Here is a 25,418-nt window from a genome sequence, read left to right on the forward strand (position 1 = left end):
AGAGATGGTCATAACGATGTTAGAGGGTCGAAATTGTGGGCTAGTGGTGGCTAAACGTATACATTTTGATATGGGGCGTCTTTCTTTGTCAGATTTGCCAGTAATTATCTGAGCACTTGAGTTTGTTATGGTCATAATTGCACATCTTGCATACCTTCTCTTATCGTAGTGGCAGCACTGTGGTGAATGTCAGCACATTCATGGATTCTCCACCTCAAAATTTCCTGCAGTCCCTTCTAAAGCCCCTAGCCGTTTGCATCTTAAACTTATCGGCGCTTAATACTTACGGTATCGGTCTTTGGAGGGAAAAACTCTAATGACACAAACACATCGTCTTTGCCCAAAGATTGCACTTTTTCTTTGATCGTACTCATTCTGGATGTTTCACTGGTTGAGCAGCTGGCGACTGAAAAGACAATTTGTGCCATAAGTGACTCGGGATTTTTTTTTGTCACGCGCTAGGATGTAGGAAAAAAAGATGATTGGGCAGGACACTACTACATGGGCAGCAAAAATTGCCATCAGGGTTCAAGGAGTGAAAGCAGCTGGAGCAAGCCGTATAGTTTACATCCCAAGTTTCCAATAGGGGGTTATTATTTGTTTTCCCTAGTGATACGGATTACAATCATTTACAGGTATCAATCGTGTCTGATAAACACTTTGAGACACACCTGGATTTAATACTTTGAAAAGAGGCCGCCACTTGATTAGATCGATCGCCCTGCTGAGCCAGTCCCCTTTCCCAGCAATTCTGCTTATCAAGACGTCAGGATTTTTAGCTCCAGTATTTTTCCATTCCTTCAGCAGACCCTAGCTTGTAATTGATAGGGTTTGTCACCATTTTTCGATCTGTGACTACCCCAGAGCACTCTTGGTACAACCTGTTGAGTGGACGAGAAACAGCTCAGAGCCCTGCAACTCTTTTCTTTACCGAGGCTAGCAATTGCTACTTCAAATACAATGCCATCGAATCCCTTATTCGTCCCGGAAGATGAAGATGGCTATAACGAAAGCTCAAACCAGAGTCCGGTTCAATGTCTAGAGAATGACACGACTACCGTTTCAAATGGCTACAACGCTCCCCTGTATTCACCAGCAGAGATAGAAGATTATTATGCCCCTTCATATGGAACAACACTTTCTCAGGATCTCCCAGTCATAATGGAGCCTATTGCGGATGTTCCACACCCCCTCTCCCAGATCGATGTGAGCCTTTCGGTTCCGCTCAAATTCCAGCAGCAAATAGTACAGGACCTCGTCACCGAAGATGGATTGCTCATCCTTGGACGTGGCTTGGGCCTTGAATCTATCACAGCCAACCTTATCCATGTGCTCAGCGCGCCGATTGTACAGCACAACAAGGTCCACAAACGCAGTCTCGTGATCGTGCTCAACGCATTTAAAGACGAGAACCACAAGATTGCCGAAGATCTCCGTGACTTGAGCTATACGGATTTTGATATTGGAGAAGAAAGACGGCCGTTTATCGTACTCGGAGGCGATGTATCTACCACGCTGAAGAAACGACGGGAGATCTACCAGCGTGGCGGGATCATTTCCATCTCATCCCAGATTTTTGTGGTTGACTTGCTCTCGGAGATTGTGGATCCTAATCTCATCACAGGTATCGTGCTCCTTCACGCCGAACGGTGCAATGCCGACTCGAATGAGTCATTCATCATCAGTTTATACCGCCAGAAAAACAGCTGGGGGTTCCTCAAGGCACTTACTGACCATCCAGAAGCCTTGACCCACGGCTTCCTGCCGCTCCAAACTAAGCTCAAGGCACTCCAGCTCCACACAGCGTTTCTCTGGCCGCGCTTCCACGTAGAGGTTAGTCTGTCGCTCAAGGTGAACCTCGACCGGCGAAAGGACTTGACCGCTGATCAGCGCCTTAGGGGAACGCTCACTGAGATCAAGGTGAAAATGACCGATGCGATGCGACGGATTCAGATCGCAATTCTTGCGTGTATCGAGGCACTAATAGCTGAACTTCGGCGCCAATGTCCGATGCTTGTGACCGACTACTGGGTCAAGGAAAACGCGTTGGATCCGGGGTTTGACCGCCAGATCAGGCACCAGTTGAGCCCTCACTGGCACCGGCTCACGTTCACGGCGAAACAGGTGTGTGCGGACCTCTCCACGCTCACCGCCATGCTTGACAGCCTTCTTAACAGCGATTCTGTGGCGTTCTACCAAATCACGCAAGAGATCGTCCAGGCGAATATTAAGACTGTTGCACAGCCAAATCCCACGCAATCGCCATGGCTTGAAAATGAGGCCGCGGATACCGTGACATCGTACGCCACCAAAAGAGTCTTTGAAACCACGAGAGACCAGTTTACCGGCACGGTTGACGGCTACTTGCTCGAGGAGTTACCTAAGTGGGAACAGCTAGCGCTTTTGCTCGATGACATCAGCTCTGAAAGGGCTCAGAGCGACGGGCGCAACCCAGGTCCCACGTTGATAATGTGCTCAAGTGAAGCCGTTTCGCGGCAGTTACAGGCCTATTTATCGCAGGTAAGGCAAGTGGATGTGGATTCACATGGAAATAAAGTGTTTTCTGGAAGGGGATACATGGTGGGGCGGCTCAAGCAATACATGGGCTGGAAAGAGCTGCTTGTGCTGATGGATGAGCTAGCCGTGACCGATGAGAATCGGGAAGAGCTCCAGGTGTCAAAGACGTTCTCCAAGGGCAAAACAGGGTGCACGAAGCGGCGGAGAACGCGCGGCGGCAGTGCGGTGGCGGCAGTAGAGCGGCTTCATAGATCCACGGCAATCGAGCCGGGAAAGCAGATCGTCACGGAAGAGGTTATCCGACAACTAGAGGAGTCGGTGCCGGAGCTGGATTCAGAGGACGAAGTTCTTCCATTTCTGGCGGTCGAGCGACTGGCACAGATTATTGTTCAGCGGTACCAGAACCGCACAGACGACGTAGTACTCCAAGAGCTAATGCCATCGTACATCGTCTGTTATGAGCCGGATCTCGCGTTTCTTCGCCGGATAGAGGTGTACCAGGCGATCAATCAGCACAGCCCGGCTAAGGTATTTTTCATGTACTACCAAGATTCGGTCGATGAGCAAAAACACTTGGCGAAGATCAAGAAGGAGAAGGACGCGTTTACCCAGCTCATCAGAGAGCGTGCGACGATGGCACAGAGCTTTGCGACGACGGAAGATATAGCCAAGTCACGCGTGCGAAAGTCGCAGGTGATGAATACCCGTATTGCGGGTGGATCCACGTTCAGAGACCCAAATAACGAAACTAGGGTGATTGTGGATACCCGTGAGTTCAAGTCGCCGTTGCCGAACTTTCTCCACCGGGTGGGATTGCGCGTAATCCCCCGGATGATCACGGTGGGGGATTACATCATTTCCCCCAAGATCTGTCTTGAGCGCAAGGCGATTCCGGACTTGATTCAGAGCATGAGTAGTGGTCGCTTGTTTGACCAGTGCAAGCAAATGTCGCGGTACTATGAGTGTCCCACATTGTTGATTGAGTTTGAAGAAAACAAGAGCTTTTCACTCGAGCCATTTGCTGAGCAGCGACTCACGCGCGAGAACCGCGCGCCAAGTGAGATCTCTGCGCGCATGTCGAAAAAGGACATTCAGGTCAAGCTTGTCACGCTTTTGATCGAATATCCGAAGCTTAAGATCATTTGGTCATTGTCCCCTCTTCAAACCGCGGAGATCATCATGCGTTTGAAAGCGAACCAACCCGAACCTGACGCGGACACGGCGCTCGGCATGGGCGTGGATCTGTCGATCAGGACGGAGGACGGACCGCCGCAGCTCAACGAACAGGTGATTGACTTGCTTAGGACTATTCCGGGAATAACGGCCGCGAACATGCCCGCAATCATAAACAATGTGAACAACTTGCGTGAGTTGGTGGAGATGGAGGAGCCAAGATTAGCCGCGTTAGTTGGCAAGGAAGCCGCAAACAAGGTATACGAGTTTTTTAACAAAAAGGTATGCTAACTAGCTAACGCTGTTTGGGTATCAGCTAAAAACTTAATAATGGTTAATATATCAATATCAATACGACTTGTCCTAGCCGTATATATTGCGAGGAATATGGAGGGAGGAGGAAAAGTGTTAAAGCTAATGCGTATATATCGAGATAACAGTTGGTTCAAAAAAATACTACAGAAAAAGGAAATGTGCTCCTTATATAACTTATGCGATGGCCATAAAATACTACCCGGAATAAAGGGAAAAAAAAACCTGTTCAAACTAAACCAACTTATCTATTGCTCCCCATTGGTCTTCCCCACAAGCTTCTTCACGCTCTCAACTTGGGCCAAGAGGTCTTGAATGCGTTTCAAGATCAGCTCGTCGATGGAGGCCGTCAAAAGCGCACCCAAGTAGGCGTCGTCCGGCGGAAACAAGCGCGGAAGATAGGCCAACGCAATAATGTCCTCGTCACGCACAGCCTTGGCTGCATGCTCAAGCGCCTTTGCGAGAAGTAAGTTCGCAAGCTCGAGCGACTTGGTGGCGATGAGCACCAAGAGACGATTGTCCGCAGGCTTGGCAGTCATGGCGGCGAGGATCAAACCCAAGCGCAACAAGTTAGAGCCGAGTGAATCCACAGACTGTAGCCACTCCAACGCGATATTGCACTCCAAGGACTCGGTCGGAAGCATTTCCACAATCAACACGGCCGCAAACAACGCCTGGAGAATCACAGGGCCCTTGACCTCAATCATACGCGTATCCTGGTGCAAGCTGTGGAAAGGGACCATGGATAACAAGAACTTGAGCATGCGGGCAATGAATGCACCATCGCGCGGGTCCGCACCAAGATAACGCCTGGAGAGCGCGTAGGCGCCACTTTCCGCGGGGTATATCCCGGTGAGTACAGCCGCTATGAGGGATCGGTTGGGAGGGTCGCGCGCAAGCAACTTTGCGACAATATCAATCCCGAACGCCTGGTATTTGTACACCGTGGTGTTGGACTCCGGGACGAGCAACAGCTCGTGTACACTGTCAAGATCCGGGCCGAAAGACAAGCACAATATGAGCACAAGCAACGCATCGTCGTGGCTGCGCAACTGGAAGAAGTGCGCGACGTTACCAAGCGTGATGAGTGCATCCTTCATAAGACACAAGCGGCGACGCGCAAACATGAACGCGGCCGGAGTATGCGCAAGCTGGGCGATTAACTCAAAGACGAATTCCAGGAGTGCGGGCGTCTCCGCGAGACACTTGCTGTTGGCCTCGCTGAACGACACATTCCTCAAGATCATCACGATGGTGATGAGCTGCTCGATGCGCATCAACTGCTTGTTGGTGCTGGAGCGCGTGTGGATCCGCGAGAACATCGCATCCGCCTCCTCGCGGCACAAGTGGAGGCTGTCCAAGTAGGGCGTAAGATTAAAGGAAGAAAGCGATGGGTCTACGGGAAATGTGTCTGCATCCAAAGAGACTGAGGACTCAGACTTTGAGATTGGTTCGCTCACCTCGTCAATCTCCAAAGTAGTCATATCGCAGTCGGCTGCCTCTCCGGTGAAGGAATCCACCACGATGGAGACAACATTCACGTCTGGCGTCGCGTACCGCGCAAACACAACGTCGATAGCGGATTCTTCGGCCTTGAAAGATGTCACTGGAGTGGAGTCAGGTTCGCCAGCGCCTACAACCTGGGAAAGTACGCGCAACCCAAGTGACGCAAGCGCGTCCACAAAATCAGGCGTGTCGTACAAGACCCACTGGAGCTCCTGATCGCTGGTGATGACGAGAAGCGAATTCAAGGCGGTATTGATTTCGCCATCGCAGTAAGACTGAAGACTCAAGGATAATGCCGCAAGGTTGATCTGGCCGAGCTCGGGCGCAAAGAGGAAGACGGGTTTGGAGGAATCAATCTGCTCGCCCATATGGGAGAGGCCCTTGATGTCGAGTCCTGCGTAGGTATCGATCTGGCGGTGGACTGGAACATAGTTGCGCGCGATCTCGGGCTCTGTGTCGTAGGCTGGGGCCGAAGGCGCTGTTGCTGTCGGGGTTGGCGCCATGATCGCAGCCAGAGAGGGGGCCATAGGCATCAAAGCCGGAGCCAGAGAAGCCGGCATCAGCGATGGAGGCATGTTCATTGGCGAGTGGGTGATGGATGGTGCCGCGGATTGTCTCACAACCGATGTCTTTCTGGTCGGTACAACGCTGTTGGACCTGGACCTCGGGGCCAGCGGCAGGTCCTTAGGTGAGTTCGTCGACGACACGCTCGGGCGGTGATGCACCTGCTTGATTAACGACGGCTGGACCACCGGACTTTGTTTTACCGGTGGTGACATTACGTATGGCGGTTGGAACATCCCCGACTTCGATTGCGGGGCCATCTGGTTCACATTCTGATTCATTGGGGAATTTGCCATCGGATTCTGAGTCATTGGAGAATTCGCCATGGGGTTTTGCGCCATTGGATTCTGGGTCATCTGAGCATTTACGTTTTGAGCCCCCATTTGAGCCAGGTTCTGGGCAGGGTTCTGCCCCATTGGGGCATTTGGGCCCTCTCTGAACTGCTGGTGCATCTGCAACTGCTGCTTATTATTGTGCAACTCGCGCTGACCTTCCTGGGTGTTGGCAAACTGTTCAAAGCTCGCAAGCAACTGCTGATAGCAGCCAACAAGCTCGCGCAACACGGTCGGGTTCTGCTCGAACGGGAGGTTCAACTTCTGTGCGATAAACACCCAGCGCTGATTGCGCGACACGTTCGCGAGACCACCGAGCTTCATTACAAGCACGTACAACACAAAGAGCGGTACAGGACGTCCACCGATGATCGGTGCGGGTGTGAACGGTTGATTGCGGGACTTTGCAAAGTCATGCACCGTCTTCATAAACGCCTCGACCTGGAGCTGCTGTTGTGTTGTGGGCTGGTTTGCACGGCGTGGTGCCGCGGCAGGCGTGCCCTGCGCACGCATCTGGTTCACCATCGGCGACTGCGGCGACTGCGTCGGTGGAGCCTGCAGGAAGCTATCGATCGGCGAGCCCTGCGGCACACTGGAGCCGCGCGAGCTCGACTGGAGGCGGAACGCCTGCTGTTGAAGCTGCTGCTGCATCGCCTGAAGGTTTGGCTGCGGCGCCTGGTTTTGCATCTGGTTTTGCATCTGAAGGGACGCTTGGTTCTGCATCTGAAGAGGTTGGGTCTGGCTGATGTGGTCCCTTTGAGCCTGGCTCTGAGTCTGTGTTTGGAGATTTACCAGATTTGGGGCTTGACTCTGATGGTTAATCTGGCTGTGGGGTTGCACCGGGTTCTGCAGCTGGCCGCCCTGGTTTATGTGACTTTGGTTACCATGGTTTTGGCTCTGACCCATTTGGCCTTGACCTTGCATCTGGTTTCCCATTTGGCTCTGCATCCGGTTTGGGCCCTGGCTTTGGCCCTGATGCTGGTTCATCTGATTCATTTGGCTGGGGTTTACCCCATTCATCATCCGCCGCTGTCTCGCCATCAACGCTTTCTGGTCCTCCGCAAAACCCGCACTCGGCGCAAACGACGTCATCTCGGGTCTTTCGTTCAACATCAGGTTGATGAGCGCCTGCGGGTCTTCGAACGGCGGCGGCGACTGCTGCGACGCATAACTGGACGGCGGCAAGTTGACCGGCATCTTTTCCTGACCTAGGAGAGCTGACGGGTTGATAGAGCCGATATCTGGCTGTCCGAGCACCGGCGTCGTATCGAAGCCCTGAGTGTATTGCGGCTGCGGCGGAAACATGCCCATGTCCATTTGGGACTGTCCGCTCTGTGGTTGGGCCGAGGCTGGCGGCTGGGGCTGGTTAGTCTCCATGAAGTTGAAGAAAGGGTCATCGTTGCTGACAAAGTTATCGCCTTCCATCAGCTCGTTGAGCCAGTAGTCAGACATGATACGATAGGGCTGCCAGGAGGAGATGTGCGTATAATCAATTCTAAACTGTACGAGGAGCTGTCAACGTGAATAATCAATCCTGGATTGTTTCTCGCTAGAACTGGGTCGTTTCTATTATCAGATTGGGATATCTTATCGATTAGCAAACGATGGATGGGGTAAAGCATGTGGCATTTGCGCCTTTTCAGTAAACAAGCGCCGAGGCAACGCGTGTGGCTCGGGTACAGGATATACGCGCGGTACAGCATGTACGCAAGAGGGCCACTGCGCACGAATGCCTATAAGAAGTATAGAGGGGGGGGGGGGAATGTGGGAAGGTATTGCTATTATATTATCTAGGTTTTTGGAAACTGCTACCATAGACGAGAGCTTTCTAACAGGTGGTTTGGAATAGGGAATGCGGGTGCAATTGCATGTAGTATAAAGCGGCTAAGCATGCGCATAGAGGTTGGCTATTGAATTTAAAACACAATAAATACCAATCGATCTGTAACGGCATAAGAATATAACTCTGTAAAAAAAAGTTCGAGGGTAAGATCCTATGGGGGAATATCAATGTAGTGATTCACGGAGCGTAGCGGATTTGAACGCTTTGTGCGGGAGATAGATTCACGCTACGAGCTCCACCCCGTTACACGATACCCGAATCAACGGTGCTTAGCTCCGCAATGAGATTGTATTCATGTTTAAGATTACACTCATATGACATGTGTATACAATCAGCAGAGCTTTATCGGTGTCGACCTTGAGGTTATGCGAGTGCCTATGCCGCGGCGTAAACTAACACTTACGGATATAGTCTTTTTACAGAGACACTCTATCAAGAATGAATTGAACCAAAATACACAAATGGATACTATACAAATGGGCCTTCTAAATCTTCGCATGGGACGTGAGTCGATGGGGCCATGGAGGTAGAGAAATACGCTAAAAACAAGCAATCACCAGAAGAACGCTAAAGGGTCCAGGTGAGGCGTATTATTGAGGAGTAAAAGAGCAATAGAACCCCATTCATGATGTTTTGCCATTTTGAATCATCTAACGTCCTATGGCTCTTCGCAAAGCTTCCCTCATCTGAAATACAGCCATGGCTTGTACCACACCCCGGCATGTAACTTCTTACTCAAGTTCTTGTAGTTCTCCATCTCGCCCCAGCAGTCTCTCCCCCATTGACAGCCAGCCATGTTAATCATAAAGTCTCTGGCCTTCTCATCGTAGAAGAAATCAGCACTTGGACTGTCGGCACAGGCACCTGGTGGGAACGCATTGATCTTTCTCAACGGCAAGAATCCGATCCTCTCTCTAATCCACGCCTGGCTGTCAAACAACGACTCCAAGCAATCCTGCTCCTTGTGCTCCCATTCCATATGCTTCTGCTCATAAAAGGCAGGGTCCCACCACGCGTCAAGCAACAACTCTGTCCAAGGCGAACGTCTCATCATGAAGGAGCCCAAGTTGAAACCCCCGCAGTCCTGGGTGATGAGCATGTCGATAGGCTGGGTGTAGTCAACATACGGAACGTCCACATCGAGCTTCAAGGGGTTGAAGTAGTTCAACGAACGGTAGGTATTGTTTTCCAAGTTGGAGAAGATGTGCTGTTCGAGTGAAATTTGTGGTTCCATTATGAAGGTGTGCAAGTCGACCCACCAAAACCACTCTGCCTTTGGGTACTGACGCATGGTCTGTTTCAAGATGTCCACCTTCTCCCAGGACTCCCTCCATTCATGGGAGTAGCGTCTCTTGAGAGTCATGTCTTTGATAGTGAGCGCATACCCGTGTCTCTGAGCATAGTCGCGTTTGTTGGCGATGGAGGAACGCTCGATCGACCAGTCCTGCGGCCCCTTCCACTTAAGCACGCCACCACCTTCATTGGCAGCAAGGATGATCACAACCTTAGCATCTGTGATATGGAGAGTGCGGAGCGGATCCAAAGTGAAGAAGGAGAGCGTGATGATGGACAAGAGAAGGATTGTTGTTTTGCGGTAGAAGCGCACAAAGTCCTTGGCCTTTTGCGCAAAAGAGCGCGATGGCTTGTAATCTTCAGACACTGGAAGGTACGGTTTCGCTGACATCGACACAAAATTGGCGTAATAGATAGGTCAAGCACAAAATCAATGAGCAGAAAGGTCAGGTCAATCGACGATTAGTATGAAACAGGAAAGAGAGGGCTTCCAAAACAACTCTATTCAATATATCCAGAGTGTGCCTGAAGTTGAAGATGTAAACAGTTGTTATGAATCAAGCCTTAGTGATGAAACTCAATCACTTCCAGCTGGCTAAAAATAGGCTAGTGTGCGGGCCGTTGCGTGTCTCGATTGTCGGTGGAGGGACGACTGCCAAGACATAAGTGGAAAATAATGCACGAAATGGACGGAGTAAGCGTCGACACTGGTTAAATCAGTTATATTCAGGCATAAGTTTAATTGTCTAAGACATTTTTATTGTATCCGCGATATTCTTTAGTATTTACCCGAGAGGAGTACATTCCGTACACCCACGAGCCCTTGAAAAGAACCGCACCCAAAGAGGGAGCCACACCCCGCGGTAAGAAATATGCAGGTATGATATATTTAGCTCGCACAGAATACGACGAGACCAGGCTACCCCAAAGTCCTGCGAGCAAAAAGGCATGAACATATGTTTACGTCTTTAGAACCAACCTATCAGAGAACAAAAAGGTTAGTGAAAAAAGAGGCATCCTCGTAAGGATATCAAAACCCGACGCGGGGGTCGAACCCGCAACCTTGTGATCGCGTACTGCTAAGAGTCACACGCTCTACCGATTGAGCTAGCCAGGCATTCCGATGAGAGTATCGTTCTTTCTAGGCGCTTAGTATGGTGTAATAAGCGAGATTAATTTCTTTAGATGACATAACCTCGATTGTGGTTCGCTCTAGGGGGCTTACGCTGAATTTTTCATATGATACTCTTTCTCGTTTACCACTCTTCCCTGCCTCATAAACCAATCAGAGCTTTTTTAAAGTACCAAAATCAGCATTATTAGACCTCCTTCTTCTGCCTTACAACTCTCAAAGCAACAAAAATCTTGGATGTTTCATGCTTCGGTTGCCCCTGAACCCGCTATCGTCACAAGCATGGTATCTCGACCACCGAAGCCTGTATGCTCTAGATCCGCTACACAACCAGCCCTCACCCCCATTTAGATATCACGTGACTATGATTAGATAGCGCCCCAAGCTTGGACGGCTCTGCCTTTCTTCCCGTAGCTCACACCGTTTATTGACCCCTTCCTCCAATTGAGCCAGCACCCTCGTCTACCTCACACAGCTTGCCATCCTCATCTCGATGTCCGATTCAGACTTCCATTACGTCTCTCTGGATGACTTACCCACGCCGCCGTCCGAAGCTCAGCCAGCCTCGCCGTACCATGCCGCCGCTGACGCCTATATCCGTTTCACGAACGAAAACCCCACCACCTATCACGTAGTGGAACACTTTTCTGCCCTCTTAACTGCCCATGGCTTTACTTATGTGGCTGAGAATAAATCCTGGGACCTCTCCCCGGGCCGCTACTTCACCACGCGGTCCGGGACCAGCTTGTGCGCCTTTGTGGTTGGCGAGGACTGGAAGCCTGAGTACGGCTTTGGGGCTATCGGCTCGCATATCGACTCCCTCACGGTTAAACTCAAGCCTTTCTCTGCTAAGGCTAACGTTGACGGCTATTGCCTCCTTGGGGTGGCTCCGTATTCTGGCAGTTTGAACGACTTGTGGTTGGATCGAGACCTTGGTATCGGCGGAAAAGTCCTTGTCAAAGTTGCTGGCGGTAAGACTGAGTCCCGACTTGTTTCTTCGGCCCCATCTCCCGTGGCACGGATTCCTAGCTTAGCTAAGCACTTTGGGTGGAACGGTACCTACAACAAAGAGACGCAAATGGTGCCTGTTATGGGGTACTCTAGCGAGCCTACCCCTACCGACCTGGAGAAAACGGCTCCATTATACGGGAAACACTCTCTCGGATTACTCCGCTACATCGCGAACTTGGCAAAAACTGCGGTCGAAGACGTTGTCCAGGTAGACCTCGACTTGTTTGACGTTCACAGGGCCACCGTAGGGGGTTTATCGCAGGAGTTCATCTTTGGTCCCAGAACCGATGATCGTTTGTGTTCGTTTGCCGCTGTCTGGGGGTTGCTTTCCTCACTTGAAGATCCCTCTGACAGTCTTTCCAGCTCCTTCAGTATTGCGTGTTTATTTGACAACGAGGAAATTGGCTCTGGAACCCGGCAGGGCGCGCGCGGAGGCCTTCTCCAGGCGGTGGTAGAACGTGTCTCTGCTGCCAACGCTAAGGCTAAAGATCTCTCGCGTGCTACCGCGGCTGTTGTGTACGCCAATTCGTTCATTGTCTCGGCTGACGTTACCCATTGTCTCAATCCCAACTTCAAGAACGTGTATCTCGCAAACCACTATCCTATTCCTAATACCGGCATCACCGTGAAGAGCGATCCTAACGGCCATGTCACAACGGAAAGCATCGGACTCACAGTTGTGCAAGGGCTCGCGGATTTAAACGGAGACAAACTCCAGCCGTTCCATATCCGCAACGACGGACGGTCGGGAGGCACCATCGGGCCATTTATCAGTTCAGATACCGGTGCCCGAACCATCGACGTGGGGATTTGCCAGTTGAGCATGCACAGTATTAGAGCCATGTTTGGGAGGGATGACGTTGGTTTAGGTGCTAAGTTCTTTGCTGGGTTTTACCGTAACTGGAGAGAGGTTTACGATACAGTCGGGGATCTTTAGCGCGTGGCTAAGGCGGTGTGGTGGTCAAGACTCTGGTGGCGCACCGTGGTCTAATAAATAAAAATTGTAAATGATAGTGTTAGCTGGTTTGACCGTAAGGATAGTGATCCTTTTCTAGCATAATGAATGAATGTGTGACTTAATTTACAAAGTACTAGTGACACCTGACGGTAAAAAAACTAGTACGGAATGACAAGCCACATGATTTGTCCAGTAATATTGACCCACTACGAGCGGCACGTCACTGCTTACAGGCCTCAATCATTTAATCATATAAGTTGGTACTCAAAGTACTTTTTTTTCTAAACGACGCGTATCAATCTAAATCAATCTAGGCCTGACTGTCATAATGTGCCGTGAGTTGTCTTAACTGAATTGGAGCTGGAAGTCCACTGAGTAAGAGTTACCCGCATACACCAGCACTTGCGCGGAACCACTGGCGGTCGAGGCAGCACTCCAGGCGGTGTTTCCGGAGAGGGAAATAGCCTTGGAGGAGGTATCGTAGCCAAAGATAGTGGCAGTGGTAGTGGTAATCGTGGAGGCACAGGAAAGAGCGCCAGAGGAAGTATCCACGCTACAATAGCCTTTGGATGTTTTTAACCTGTACCCAGAACCAGCGGCCTCAAGGGTGAACGTAGCACAGGTACCGGTAGTATACCACTTCCCATTGCTGATAAGACACCCTGAATTGCCAGTTAACGTAACAAATCCGGTAGAAGAAGAGGCAGTGCCGGTGGTGGTCGCTCCAGTAGTTGTCTTGGTGGTGGTGGTACCAGTGGTTTTAGTGGATGCGGATGAAGTCTTTGGGAGGAACTTGATCCCGGAGGCAGAACAACCAGAAGTGTTCAAGGAATCGATGGAAACAAAGTTCTGGTTCATGATTGAGCCTTGGACATGGTAGAAATACCAGACTTCGTTAAGAGCGTTACTGCTGTCACAGGAAATGTAAACAGAGTGGCCGTAGTTCTTGGTCAAGGCAGCCTCAATCTGCAGCTTTGTATACGTTTGAGTGGTGCTTGGAGTAATTCCAGCGGCCTTCAACCATTCGTAGGTTGGCAATTTGTTATACGTCGCCACGGCAATCTTGAAAAAGTCCTTAGCATTCTCATACTGGGTGTAGGAAGAGTAGCAGCTTGGGCTCAAGGTGTTCATGCAAGTTCCGTGCTTGTTATACTCATGGAGCCATAAGGATTCATCGTCGCCTCCGAGGTTCTTCCATACTCGTTGCATAGTGGTAAGTAAGTCGGTTTCACCGAAGCTGGTTAAAACACTAGAAACGGAATCGCTGCCAGAAATTTCCCAGCTTGGGTTACAGTATTGGTTGTACCCCCCGGAGCAGGTATCGGGCCACAACCCGTGCAAGGTGAACAAATCATCAGGACCGGTGGCAGGGCTGTAGTCCCAGAATTGGGTCTGCAAAATGGCACCATTAGGATACTCAAAGCAGCAGGAGTCGGCCACAGGAGTGGAGTTGGAGCACGATAATGGGATGCTCAAAGGACACGAAAAGGCGTCTCTCTTTTCCCAAAAGTAGTTTTGGGGGATAATAGAAGAGACTACTAAGCCCGCGGAAGCTAAGCTCTGGAGAAGTATAACGAGGTTGAACATTAATAGAATGATATTGCTTCGGTTAATGGAGGGTTTGATTAGTTTTTTTTTATGGGGATTCCGGACTTCTATTATACCCTAGGGTGACTTGGAATATACAACTTTCATTCCGTGTTGGGAACCAGTGAATATTTACGAATCGTGATCTGGAGCCGTGTAATAAACTGCATGTCGTATATCCTTGTATTTCGGGATGAAGGTCACCGTTCCGCGGGTATCTACCGATCTCACGCTTTTCACTTCACGCTGACGAGGTATACGAGAGCAATATTGATAGGGTAGCAGCCTGCATATCTGAAATTTAAGGGATGTAGGGTGCATTGACCCATGTTCAAGATTTGCAACACTATTAAATAAGCAACCTTTATTCTTGGCGTGCAGGAGGAGTAATTTGCCAACTAACCGCCTGGCTTCAGCGCTCTCCACTTGTATATCCTACTTCCTCAAGCAATATAGGCCATTGGTCACTCTAACTTGTTATTAAAGTAATACTATGCCATAAATCTGCCGAAACGTGAATATATCTGACGTCTTGGTCACAAATCGCTGCTCTTATCCTAAACACTCTCCATTTTCCCTCCATTTTTCACAGGACGCGAATTTCCCCAAACCCACGCAGGTATATGGGTGCGTCAGTCTCTGCATGCAGCTAATAATCTCAGATAGGGGCCCACGTTTATCAGTGGATAATTGATTCGTAAGCTCTAGATTATGATATTTCGAGGCCAGAGGTTGAAATACTGTCCTGTGATAGAGCAAAGGACGAGGAGCTTAAGGGGCGTGGTCTGTGCACGATTCTCAGGGTGCGAGGTACGGGGACAAGGATGTATAACCCTGTCTTACAAATATGGAGGCTTGATGGGGATCCTAAAGATAATGATTATCTAGATGTATAATACTGAAAAAGCATTGGATATACTAGCTATTTCTTTGGACAGAAAGGTGTGTGCCAGCTCTAAACTTGATCCCTGATTCCTGGGGCTAGCCAATGAATACAATGCGTATAATTGTGTGATGTATATCCTCCCTGAGAGTCACTTCAAGCTCTCATTTTCTAAACCCTCAAACAGATAAGATTTGTTAGGTACTGCTTCCGCGGTATCGTCGATCATTTTATTGAAATAAATATTATACATGTAGTAAAGGTGCCATTTAACCAGACGGAAGTCGGAGGCCATTGTTCCCTTACTCCTGATAAGCGGACACCCTGGCATCGTATCCGCCTCAGTATATAAGGCCGCCAACTACCCTTTTATTGTAGATATCTTACATAGGAAGTATTCTCTTTTAGCTAGCTAACAGTATCCACTATTACCTACCAGATATACCACAATACACGAAGTTTTGGTGTCACATATACTAATGACTTTTTATAAAACTTTCACCACGAGATATATATATATATATATATCATATAATAGCTTAATAAATAAAATTTTATAAAAATATAGAAATTGATCCAACAGTTTTCTATCCCCGTAGCACCCTTTTGTCACTATGTATTCATCTCTATTTATCCCTCTTGCCCCTCTTGCCCCTCTGAAATAAACATAATCCTGCACATAACTATTGGCTGAAATTTTACAAGAGCCTGAACTATAAGGTAGAACTCAGTACCACCCCTGTAGCTTCGCTTACGTACAGCCCACGCTAAAGAATATCCGCCGAAAATTGCTGTAAGAATGTCCGACGCGGTATCAGCCAAAACAAGCGCCTCTTCCATCCAGAAAATGCTAAAGCTGCGTCCGGCACGCGTCCAGGTGGACCCTGAGACGGCGGAGGACGACAGACCCGCACAAACCGGAACCACGTTCAATATCTGGTACTTAAAATGGGCAGGTGGCGATTCCACCCACACCTTTGTTAAATCCAAGACCCGCTGTATCACCGCCACGGACACCGGGTACACACGAGGCGACCGCAATTCCGGTTCCTTTCTCTGCTACTTCTTTGCCAAGGGCTGCTGCCATTTGGGCAAGAAGTGCGAGTACCTCCATCGTATCCCCAGTTCATTTGACTCCTTTGCTCCCACGCTTGACTGCTTTGGGAGGGAGAAGACCGCGGACTACAGGGATGATATGAGCGGAGTCGGTTCGTTCAACAAGATTAACCGGACTTTGTACGTGAGCAACCTCGAGCCGAACTCCAAGCACCTAGAGACCACCCTCAACAAGCATTTTGGCGAGTGGGGAAAGATTGAGCGCATGCGTGTGATCCACAGCAAGAATATTGCCTTTGTTACCTTCACGACCGAGCTTGCAGCTCAGTTCGCAAAGGAAGCAATGGCCAACCAGCTGTTGGATGGGAATGAGATCTTGAGTATCAAATGGGCCAATCAAGACCCGAACCCTGAGGCCCAGCAGCGCGAGAAGCGGCAGTTAGAGCAGCAAGCGGTCGAGACCGTCAAGCAGTTGTTGGGGAGCATGGATGAACCAGCGGAGAAGAAACAGCGATTGGTGATTGAAGACGTGGAAGAGGTGGCACCAGTCGTAGTAGAATCTGCGGGCTTATTTGATAAATCGTCGCTCGAAGTATTGAAGCAGCTTCAGGCGTTGAAGCGACAGGCAGCGTCTAGTGCTGCGGTGTCAGTCGGAGCTCCAAAGTCGATGGGTGAGTTACTTGGCGGATACGATAGCAGCGACGATGAACAATCAAGTGGATAATGTATGACTGAGGTGATAGATAGAGATTGCCAGTACCAATTCATATATTGACCCCACGCTTGGATTGGTAGTTTGAGTTCTGATACGTCATACAATAATACTAAACCGGGGATTGACAATGCGTCGATACGTCAGAGGGGAGAGGAAGCGTCATAGAATACAGAGCCCATTGGGGGCGCTTACCACTCGTTATTCTCGATCAACTCAACACTAGCAAGAGTCAGGAAATAATTATGAAAGGAGGTAGAATATAAAGCTTGTATGCGGTATAAAACTTGCAAATATAGGAGCAAGGCTCGGTTAAGAAGTTCTTGGGCAAGAAATCAAAGAGCTGAAGGAAGCGTAAGACAGGAATTTATCTAAATTATATTAATTTTCAGTTGAATACAAGTTGGGTATCTACCTAAATCTCGGATATCCACAATGCTGTGCCATTAAATCAAAGGATAGATACTTCTACCAGGAACGACGTACGGGTCCACTGAGTAATGTGGACCCTTGATGAAACTTGACGCCGTAATTGCAAGTTCGGGAGGAGAGAGGCTGAGAGTTGGCTCCGGCTTACCATCGAGTTACTGCGATTACTAATTCAGCCGGTATTACTGCGCTAGGTTATACACTCAAGATACGTAAAATTAATCCATTTGGGTCTTATATATGCGACTAAAGATCGGCAATGCGGAAGGTATCAGCAAGACAGGAATGGATAAGTGACATGGGTTGCGAGAAACATATTTGAATAACTGAGAGTACCAGGGAATCGAAATACCACGAGAAAGTAGGGATAGCTTGGGTATAGTCCCTAAACTGGAATCTAAGCTTGTCCTTGTGACAGAACTACACGGTAGTCTCCATTCTTCGAAAATCGCTTTTCGCCTCGAAGTCAGCCACCGCGGCTGCTCCACAGCTTCGCTAGAACTCAAACTCCCCTCTGAATTGATCCAAATCCATGTTCGGCTTGACCTTCTCCAACAAGTCCCTGCGGTCCATCGCAATGAAACTCCGTTTCAATGTCTCCAACAAACTCGTGCTCTGGTTCTTAATATCGTTGTTCGCCTCCACACCCTCCACCGCGTGCATGCTCAAACCGCCCAACAAGTGCTGAGCAGCCTCTTTATAACACCCAATGTTGATGCAACTGACTCCGAGGTTATAGCGCGCGCGCACAAACGCGGGTCTCAACTCCAACGCGCGGAAATACGCGTCGACTGCCTCCTCAGATCGGTTGCTATTAGCAAGACTCGCTCCGAGCCGGTTCCACAACAACGCATCGTCCGGGCTGACCTGCAACGCAGCCTTGAAACAGTCAATGGTTTTATCAAAGTCTTCGTTCGCGTAGAACAATACACCGAGACCCATCTGAACGTCTGCATCCATGCTTGCCAAGTCAGGCGAGACCTGCGCGGCCTGGATGAACAACTCCGTAACACGCTTGTTCAACGAGTAGCGGTCCTCGTCGTTGATCTTCGGATTCGCTGCACGCGCGGTTTCCGCGATGAGCGGGTACTTGGTCTCAATCCAGCGCTCCAACGTGGCGAACGCAGCATTATCATAGCCCTCGTTGATGTACGACACCGCGAGCGTCATCAACGCCGGGAGGTTCTTCGGATCTAACTCCAAGCACTTCTCCAACGCCGAAATCCCCGCCAACTCCTTCTCGTTCTGCGTCTGGACCTCCCCGAGCCGCAACCACGCGTCTACGTGGCGCTCGTTCTGCTGGATTGCGGCCTCAAATGCGAGCGCCGCCTCCGAGAGCTTTGCGCCGCTCTCCATGAGCTTCATCCCGATAGTGTACGGGTCGTCCATCTGTGCGAACTGGTTCTCTTTCTCAAACTTGTACTCGCCGAAGTTTGCACGCGTTGACGCATACGCCGCAAAGTCCTTTTCCCAGGATGGCTCGTTCGCCTGCTGGTTGAGGAACTCATTGGAAAACACCTCCGAGTTGAGATTGTCCCAAACATCCTGGAAGTTGGCCTGGAACTTGTCATCGATGACAATCTCCTCGAGATCCGCGGGCTTTTCCTGCTGTGACGAGAGCTGTTCCGCCTCCTGGAACTCTGCGTCCCATGCGGAGTCGTCCAACTCCACAATCTTTCCTGCGTTCTGCTGGTTTTGAGACATATTGTGCTGCATGTGCATCCCCATCCCCATCCCCATCATAGGTCTGGCCATGCCCATCTGGTTATAGTTTCGGCCGTACTGTTGGGGGGTTTGATTTTGCAAGTTCTGCACATTTTGCTCGGGCGTAAACTCCGCCTTCCAGGCATTTTGCGCAACAGGCGCTGCCAGAAATTCGCTGCTCCATTGGGAGGCACCCATCGGTGCGTTCTGGAGATTCTGTGTCGGCGCCTGGATGTGGTTCAACTCATGTCTCATGGGCGCAAAGTTGCCGAGTGCAGCACCGCCCATGCTGGAAAACTGCTCCATCTGCGCCAAGTCCATCGCATTCATCGCCATCTCGTGTTTCATGCCCTGTTGGCCTGGAAACTGATTGAGCTGCTGGTGTTGCAACGAGCGATCGGTTTGCGAGTGCTTCGTGAGCGACGCAAGCGGGTTAGCAGATGCCGAGCAGTCTGGGCCTGTTCCGATGAATGACATGGTTTTATTGAATGATAAGGTTGGAGTAATTAAATCGGATGAAAGTGGGCAAGATAAATAGAGAGGAAAAAAAGTGGGGATGATCTGGGGAAAAAGTCAGCGGCAACCCCGCCAAAGTGCCGAGGGCCGCAACGGATACGATTGCCGCATTGGGTGTATTTCGGTATATACACGTCACAAGGCTCATAGAGCGTAGATGGGGCAAGCGGTAAAGCATGTGATTAGCCTGTCCTGGGGGGATGAGACGACGGGTTAATTTAGCAGAGAACAAAACACCTAGGCCGAGCGATATCTACAGAACATTGGGCGAATCTCAATAGTGTAACCGTATTCTTATTATCATCATCAGAATTGACGTCTTTAATGAGATATTACCCGATAAAACAGCCCTAGATACTAAGCTAGTAAGAGTATGTCCACGGCCTATGGGAGGGTGTTTTCTAGATGAAAACAAGCAATCCGATATGCACCGCGGCTTAACCTGGATGGGACCTGTACCAACAGTATTAGGCATATATGGATACAACCATTTGGAAAATTCCAAGGGCTACGAAAAAAAAAAGCTGGGCTATAACTGAATTAGTAAGTCTGGCCGCTAATGGTCAATGTACGGTACGTGTTTTCTCGCGGTCGAACAAAAGTCCGAATACGAGACCAAATTCACTGGTTACTAGTGATTGGCAACATCCGATGGCATTGAATGATCACCAAAAATAATGTCTTATTTCTTGGTTCAGGTAGCTCGCGTAACCCCCCCCCCCCCCCCTTACGGAGCTGAATAATAATTATTTAGTATTTTTCATAATGGGAGCTGGGTAGAGAACCTGTGTATTACAAAGCTATCCCGCAAACTAGTTTACCTGCAGGACTCATTTTCTTCATCTCTGCCCTTACCCAGCACAAACTCTTCTCGTAGCACTTACTCTTTATATACCACCACTCACACCTTTAAATATGTCCCGAAACATTCCTGTTTCGGTGGAAGACCTTCTTAGTGCCGCTCCTGCGAATCTTAAGCCAACATTCCTCTCCAAAAAGAAGCGTGTACAATTGGCACAGGAGAAGCTTGCCAGGGCAGATGAGGCCAAAAGTCAGAAACGTAAGAAACTTCCGAGTGAAATTATTTACGGAGATGACGAAGAAAGCATTCAGCCGACTCTAGAAATACGGGAGAAAAGGCAAAAGAGGTCCAAATGGAACTTTTCCTGGGACGAAGCGGAGGACACACTGACGGACTCTCTCCGTTTATCGACGGCGCCCCAGCTTGTAAGAACTACCAAGATAGATCTGGATGTTCATTGGTCCAAGAAACCCCTTGCACAGATGAAAGACCGCGACTGGCGGATTCTCAAAGAAGACTTCAGCATCACCTCCAAGGGTGGAGACATTGCACCGCCGCTTCGGTCGTGGGACGAGTCCAAGATCCCGGCGTCCATTCTCGACATCATCACGAAGAAAATCGGATACCAAGAACCCACGCCGATCCAGCGTGCAACCATTCCCGTGGCCCTCAGTAGCCGCGATATCATAGGGATTGCAGAAACCGGATCAGGTAAGACCGCTGCTTTCATCATTCCGATGCTCAAGTTTATTCTCGACATGCCCAAGCTTACAATATCTACGATCAACGATGGGCCGTACGGACTTGTCCTTGCACCCACGAGAGAGTTAGCACAGCAGATCGAGCGTGAGACGACGAAGTTTGCGCAGCATCTCGGCCTCCGTGTGACGTCGATTGTGGGCGGGCATAGTTTCGAGGAAACGGTGAACAACGTTAAAGACGGAATCCACATTGTGATCGCCACTCCTGGCAGACTCATTGACTCCATTGAACGACGTATTATCGTGTTGTCTCAATGCTTTTTCCTCGTCATGGACGAGGCAGACCGCATGGTTGACATGGGCTTCGAGAAACAGGTCGCGGAAGTGCTTGACATGTTGCCGCCAATCCGAGGCAACCATTTTGGGCTCACTAAGCGTCAGACAATGATGTTTACGGCAACTATGCCACCACAGATCGAAAAAATTACCCGGACCTACTTGGCCCTGCCGGGAGTCATCACCATTGGGTCGCTGGACGAGGCAGTAGACTCGGTGGTGCAAAAAGTTGAGTTTATCGCAACGGAAGAGAAGCGAAAAAAGCGGTTGGTGGAGATTTTGCTGTCGTTCCAGCCGCCAATTATCGTCTTTGTGAATTACAAGAAGCTGTGCGATTATGTGTCAAAGACGTTGAACGAGGCGGGATTCCGGACCACCATCATGCATGGGTCGCGCTCGCAGGAGCAGCGTGAAGCATCTCTCGCGCAACTCCGTGCCCACCAGGTGGATGTACTTGTCGCCACAGACTTAGCCGGGCGTGGTATTGATATTCCGGATGTCTCATTGGTGGTGAATTTTGAGATGAGCAAAGGCATTGAGGAGTATACCCATAGAATTGGGAGAACTGGAAGAGCAGGAAAGCGGGGGACTGCCGTGACGTTTGTGGGGGACGAGGATGGGGATGTGTTGTACGAGTTGAAGCAAATGGTGGGCAAGTCCAGTGTGAGTGTGGTGTCCGAGGAGTTGCGCCGGCATCCGCGTGCGCAAGCAAAGGGATTTGAAGCGTTAGGGTAGCACGCTCAATATTGGACAATTATGAACAATTGTATGACAGCGACCAATAGTAGACGCGAGCTTAACATTCAAAATCTCGAGATAGCATTCATCTCACCTTAGCGACTTTATACTCTAAATTAGAATACTGGCCGTTTTTATCAGGTTGGCAGTACTTTCCGTGAAGAGTACTTATGTCTTCACTGTTTTTAAACTACAATATGGATTCGAATTTATATAAACCCTTCAACGCTTTCCAGACCTTCCAAAAGCTTTGTCAAAATTAAGGCGACATATTCATCTAGATCATACTAGTAACTGACTTATACAGCTATGTCTCTTCCCACCAATAATCCTGGCACCAGATATCCCCTTCCTCTGTGTCTAGTGGGTACAAAACAATAAACCTGAGAATAGAATGCTTACCTCCGTTCTTCCCATGTCCACGGTTACAGCGATCAAGCAAACTGAAAATTCGATACATTTATATACTGATCCGTAGCCACTTGGCTGTACGGGTCTTTCCTCTCTGTTACGCTCGGAAACCCCGGGATCTAGTTAACGAATAGATAATTATACAATATACAATATGAAAGGATGCAACCCACACTTACGTTCTTCTGGTTCTCTTGCTCTTGCCCGGTCTGGCAGTTTTGCCCTTCATCTTTCTCTGGGAGAAGCCACTCATGTCGGCGGACGATTCTTTGTCGTTCTTTCTCAAGAATCTCTTCTTGCCACCGTTGCCGAACTTGTTGTCCTTTGCGGCTCTCTTGCCACCCTTCTGCCTCTTGGCCTGCCTGTCAGCGTACTCGTCCTTTGCCGCGGTAGCTTCCTCAATAGCAACATCAAACTCGTTGTTGGTCATCTCGTTGTCAGTTCTCTTACGCTTGATGGACTTAATTTTGTCCAAAGTCTCACGCTTGTCCTTGGCTCTGGCCTGCAAGGTTTCGTTCTGGACCTGCTTACCAAACTTCTTCAACTGCCTCTGTCTCTTGGCTTCCTCAGAGGCTTTCTTGGCAGACGCTTCCTGGATCAACTTGCCCTTCAACTTCTCCATGTGCTCGTCAGACTTGAGCATCTCGGCAAAGAAGTCCATTGGTCTAGAGAACGGAACCTTCAACTTGAGCAACTGTCTGCGGCCTTCCAAAGCAGCTTCCAAACTCTGCTTGTAGAACACCAACTCACGCTCGGTGTCGTCATAGATGTCCTTAATCTGGGTCTCACACTTGAACGAACAGTTGATGGTCTTGTGCTGCTCGAAGGAGTTCTTTGCCCATGGAAGACTGATTCTCGCCAAGGAGTCCTTAAGTGCTGCCTGGTTGTTAATGGTTAACTTGGTGTATGGCACTATATCAGCATCAGAATCGACTTCAACGTCGGAAAGTGGAACATCTTCTTCTTCGGTCTCAGCTTCCTCAACCTCAGGAATTTCTTCCTCAGCCTCGGCTTCATCATCTTCAAGCTCACTGTCGCTGTCACTGTTGGCCAATTTGTCAAAGTCCAAAGCTTCCTCGTCGCTCTCTTCCTCCTCCATGTTGGCTCTAGCCTCGGCGGCCTGGGATAACAAGTCCTTCAATTCCTTCAACTCAGCTTTGGACAAGTCAGCTGGGTCAAACTCTGCGTCATTTAACTGGGCAACTTCTTGCAACAACTGTAAGTGCTCCAAGTCCTCCTCGTTCAATTCAACTGGCTCAGAGTCAGATTCAGAGCCAAAGTCAGACGCAGACTCGTAGATGGTTTCTTCGGCCTCTTCGGAGTCGGACTCGGGAGCGAGACTCTTGAGCGGAGTTGATTTGACTGGGGTAGATTTGACCCCGGAAGGTGTGGACTTTGGGGACGACTTCAATGCAGACTTGACTGGAGTGGTCTTTGGAGTGGATTTTGGAGTGGATTTGGCGGTCTTGACTGGAGTAGCAGCCTTGGTTGGGGTGGAGGTCTTTGGAGACTTGGCCTGGGCCTTAGCTGGAGACTTGGAAGGGGTTCTCGCCATTTTGTGTATAGAGAAAGTTGTCTGAAGCGTCAAAAGGTAACTGATAAAGATTTTTCATGCTTAAAAATTATGCATGCGATGAGCATAATTTTTTTTTCGCTTACCCGGACGTGGAACAGGGTCACGTGCCCTGTACGAGCGAGTAGCACCGGGCGCGATCCAGATACAGATATGAATTACTCTAAAGCCAACCAGTTACTCATCGCTCTCAGGCCTCTATAAACATACAATGGATAAGGCAGCTGCAAGACAAAAGTTTTTGGACGAATTTCCTGCCCTTGTGGCGGAGTTGGAGCAAATCTTGAAAGGCTACGGGCTTTCTGAGGAGGCTATCAAGTGGTACCGTGATTCGCTCAATTACAACACCCCTGGTGGTAAGTTGAACCGTGGGTTATCTGTTGTGGACACGTATGTGATTCTTAAGGGTTACGGGTCAATTGTGGAGGTTCCTGATGTCGAATACTCGAAGTTGGCGTTATTGGGTTGGTGCATCGAGCTTTTGCAAGCGTATTTCTTGGTTGCTGATGACATGATGGACAAGTCGATCACCAGAAGAGGCCAGCCGTGCTGGTATAAACAACCGCACGTGGGTGAGATTGCAATTAATGATGCTTTCATGTTGGAGGGTGCCATTTACGTGCTTCTCAAGAAGCACTTCAAACAGGATGCCTACTACGTGGACCTCTTGGAATTGTTCCACGATGTAACCTTCCAGACGGAGGTTGGTCAGTTGTTGGACTTGATCACTGCGCCGGAAGACCATGTTGACCTTTCCAACTTTTCCTTGGAAAAGCATTCGTTTATTGTCATCTTCAAGACGGCTTTCTACTCCTTCTACCTCCCGGTGGCCCTCGCGATGCACGTCGCCGGTGTCTCCTCCGAGCAGGACTTGAAGCAGGCGCATGACGTTTTAATCCCATTGGGCGAGTACTTCCAGATTCAGGACGACTTCTTAGACTGCTTTGGTAAGCCAGAGGACATTGGCAAGATCGGTACTGATATCAAGGACAATAAGTGTTCCTGGGTCGTCAACACCGCGTTGAAACTCGCCACCCCGGAACAGCGCCACATTTTGGACACCAACTACGGGATCAAGAACGACAAGACCGAGGCCGTATGCAAACAGCTCTTCAGAGATATGAAGATCGACGAGTTCTACCACCAGTACGAGGAGAAGACCGTAACAAAGTTGAGAGAGCAGATTGCTAATGTCGATGAAAGCAGAGGCTTCAAGGGTGCTGTCTTGACCGTCTTCTTGGACAAGGTCTATAAGCGTACTAAGTAAGCGCAAGCGTATAGAAAAATTCTAATACATGAAAATCCGATTGCTGTATCTCGGCTTCGAGC

The 25,418-nt window shown here is 49.5% G+C and overlaps 11 protein-coding genes and 1 non-coding gene across 12 annotated transcripts in view; 5 read left to right on the top strand and 7 right to left on the bottom strand.

The window, feature by feature from the left end:
- BABINDRAFT_70456 (methylenetetrahydrofolate reductase (NAD(P)H)) overlaps positions 1–219 on the bottom strand; it is a 2,469-nt gene extending 2,250 nt beyond the window's left edge. Inside the window, exon 1 of the mRNA XM_019132556.1 lies at positions 1–219. This exon is cut by the window's left edge and continues 21 nt beyond it. The gene's annotated coding sequence lies outside the window, so the exon portion shown is untranslated.
- A 942-nt stretch (positions 220–1,161) lies between these two features.
- On the top strand, positions 1,162–3,981 carry RAD1 (ssDNA endodeoxyribonuclease; the record flags this gene model as incomplete). Its single annotated transcript, XM_019132189.1, has 1 exon — positions 1,162–3,981. One exon carries the CDS (start codon positions 1,162–1,164, stop codon positions 3,979–3,981), a length of 2,820 nt encoding a protein of 939 aa, XP_018987632.1.
- Positions 3,982–4,250: 269 nt separating this feature from the next.
- On the bottom strand, positions 4,251–7,856 carry SWI1 (Swi1p; the record flags this gene model as incomplete). Its single annotated transcript, XM_019130223.1, has 1 exon — positions 4,251–7,856. One exon carries the CDS (start codon positions 7,854–7,856, stop codon positions 4,251–4,253), a length of 3,606 nt encoding a protein of 1,201 aa, XP_018987633.1.
- A 906-nt stretch (positions 7,857–8,762) lies between these two features.
- On the bottom strand, positions 8,763–9,957 carry BABINDRAFT_158928 (glycosyltransferase family 34 protein). Its single transcript, XM_019127360.1, has one exon. It carries the CDS (start codon positions 9,929–9,931, stop codon positions 8,930–8,932), a length of 1,002 nt encoding a protein of 333 aa, XP_018987634.1. The 5' UTR covers positions 9,932–9,957; the 3' UTR covers positions 8,763–8,929.
- Positions 9,958–10,574: 617 nt separating this feature from the next.
- On the bottom strand, positions 10,575–10,657 carry BABINDRAFT_t54. The gene has a single exon. It is a non-coding gene; the product is annotated as a tRNA-Lys (tRNA).
- A 208-nt stretch (positions 10,658–10,865) lies between these two features.
- Positions 10,866–12,763, top strand: BABINDRAFT_158929 (M18 family aminopeptidase). Its single transcript, XM_019127361.1, has one exon. It carries the CDS (start codon positions 11,166–11,168, stop codon positions 12,618–12,620), a length of 1,455 nt encoding a protein of 484 aa, XP_018987635.1. The 5' UTR covers positions 10,866–11,165; the 3' UTR covers positions 12,621–12,763.
- A 64-nt stretch (positions 12,764–12,827) lies between these two features.
- Positions 12,828–14,228, bottom strand: BABINDRAFT_178650 (T2 family ribonuclease; the record flags this gene model as incomplete). The annotated part of the gene is made up of 2 exons (XM_019131067.1): positions 12,828–14,138; positions 14,181–14,228. 2 exons carry the CDS (start codon positions 14,226–14,228, stop codon positions 12,987–12,989), a joined length of 1,200 nt encoding a protein of 399 aa, XP_018987636.1. The 3' UTR covers positions 12,828–12,986.
- A 1,626-nt stretch (positions 14,229–15,854) lies between these two features.
- On the top strand, positions 15,855–17,158 carry BABINDRAFT_158931 (uncharacterized protein). Its single transcript, XM_019127362.1, has one exon. The coding sequence runs from the start codon at positions 15,911–15,913 to the stop codon at positions 16,889–16,891; it is 981 nt and encodes a 326-aa protein (XP_018987637.1). The 5' UTR covers positions 15,855–15,910; the 3' UTR covers positions 16,892–17,158.
- A 311-nt stretch (positions 17,159–17,469) lies between these two features.
- PEX5 (Pex5p) lies at positions 17,470–19,359 on the bottom strand. Its single transcript, XM_019127363.1, has one exon. The coding sequence runs from the start codon at positions 19,346–19,348 to the stop codon at positions 17,804–17,806; it is 1,545 nt and encodes a 514-aa protein (XP_018987638.1). The 5' UTR covers positions 19,349–19,359; the 3' UTR covers positions 17,470–17,803.
- A 1,060-nt stretch (positions 19,360–20,419) lies between these two features.
- On the top strand, positions 20,420–22,339 carry BABINDRAFT_158933 (mRNA splicing protein). Its single transcript, XM_019127364.1, has one exon. It carries the CDS (start codon positions 20,444–20,446, stop codon positions 22,100–22,102), a length of 1,659 nt encoding a protein of 552 aa, XP_018987639.1. The 5' UTR covers positions 20,420–20,443; the 3' UTR covers positions 22,103–22,339.
- A 358-nt stretch (positions 22,340–22,697) lies between these two features.
- BABINDRAFT_28965 (uncharacterized protein) lies at positions 22,698–23,699 on the bottom strand (the record flags this gene model as incomplete). Its single annotated transcript, XM_019131436.1, has 1 exon — positions 22,698–23,699. A coding segment is annotated over one exon (1,002 nt), but the record flags the coding sequence as incomplete, so codon positions are not given.
- Positions 23,700–24,300: 601 nt separating this feature from the next.
- Positions 24,301–25,403, top strand: ERG20 (bifunctional (2E,6E)-farnesyl diphosphate synthase/dimethylallyltranstransferase; the record flags this gene model as incomplete). Its single annotated transcript, XM_019132239.1, has 1 exon — positions 24,301–25,403. The coding sequence occupies one exon, from the start codon at positions 24,301–24,303 to the stop codon at positions 25,354–25,356; it is 1,056 nt and encodes a 351-aa protein (XP_018987641.1). The 3' UTR covers positions 25,357–25,403.
- Positions 25,404–25,418: the final 15 nt, after the last annotated feature.

This window comes from Babjeviella inositovora (assembly GCF_001661335.1).
Source record: "Babjeviella inositovora NRRL Y-12698 unplaced genomic scaffold BABINscaffold_1, whole genome shotgun sequence".
Classification (NCBI taxonomy): Eukaryota; Fungi; Ascomycota; class Pichiomycetes; order Serinales; genus Babjeviella; species Babjeviella inositovora.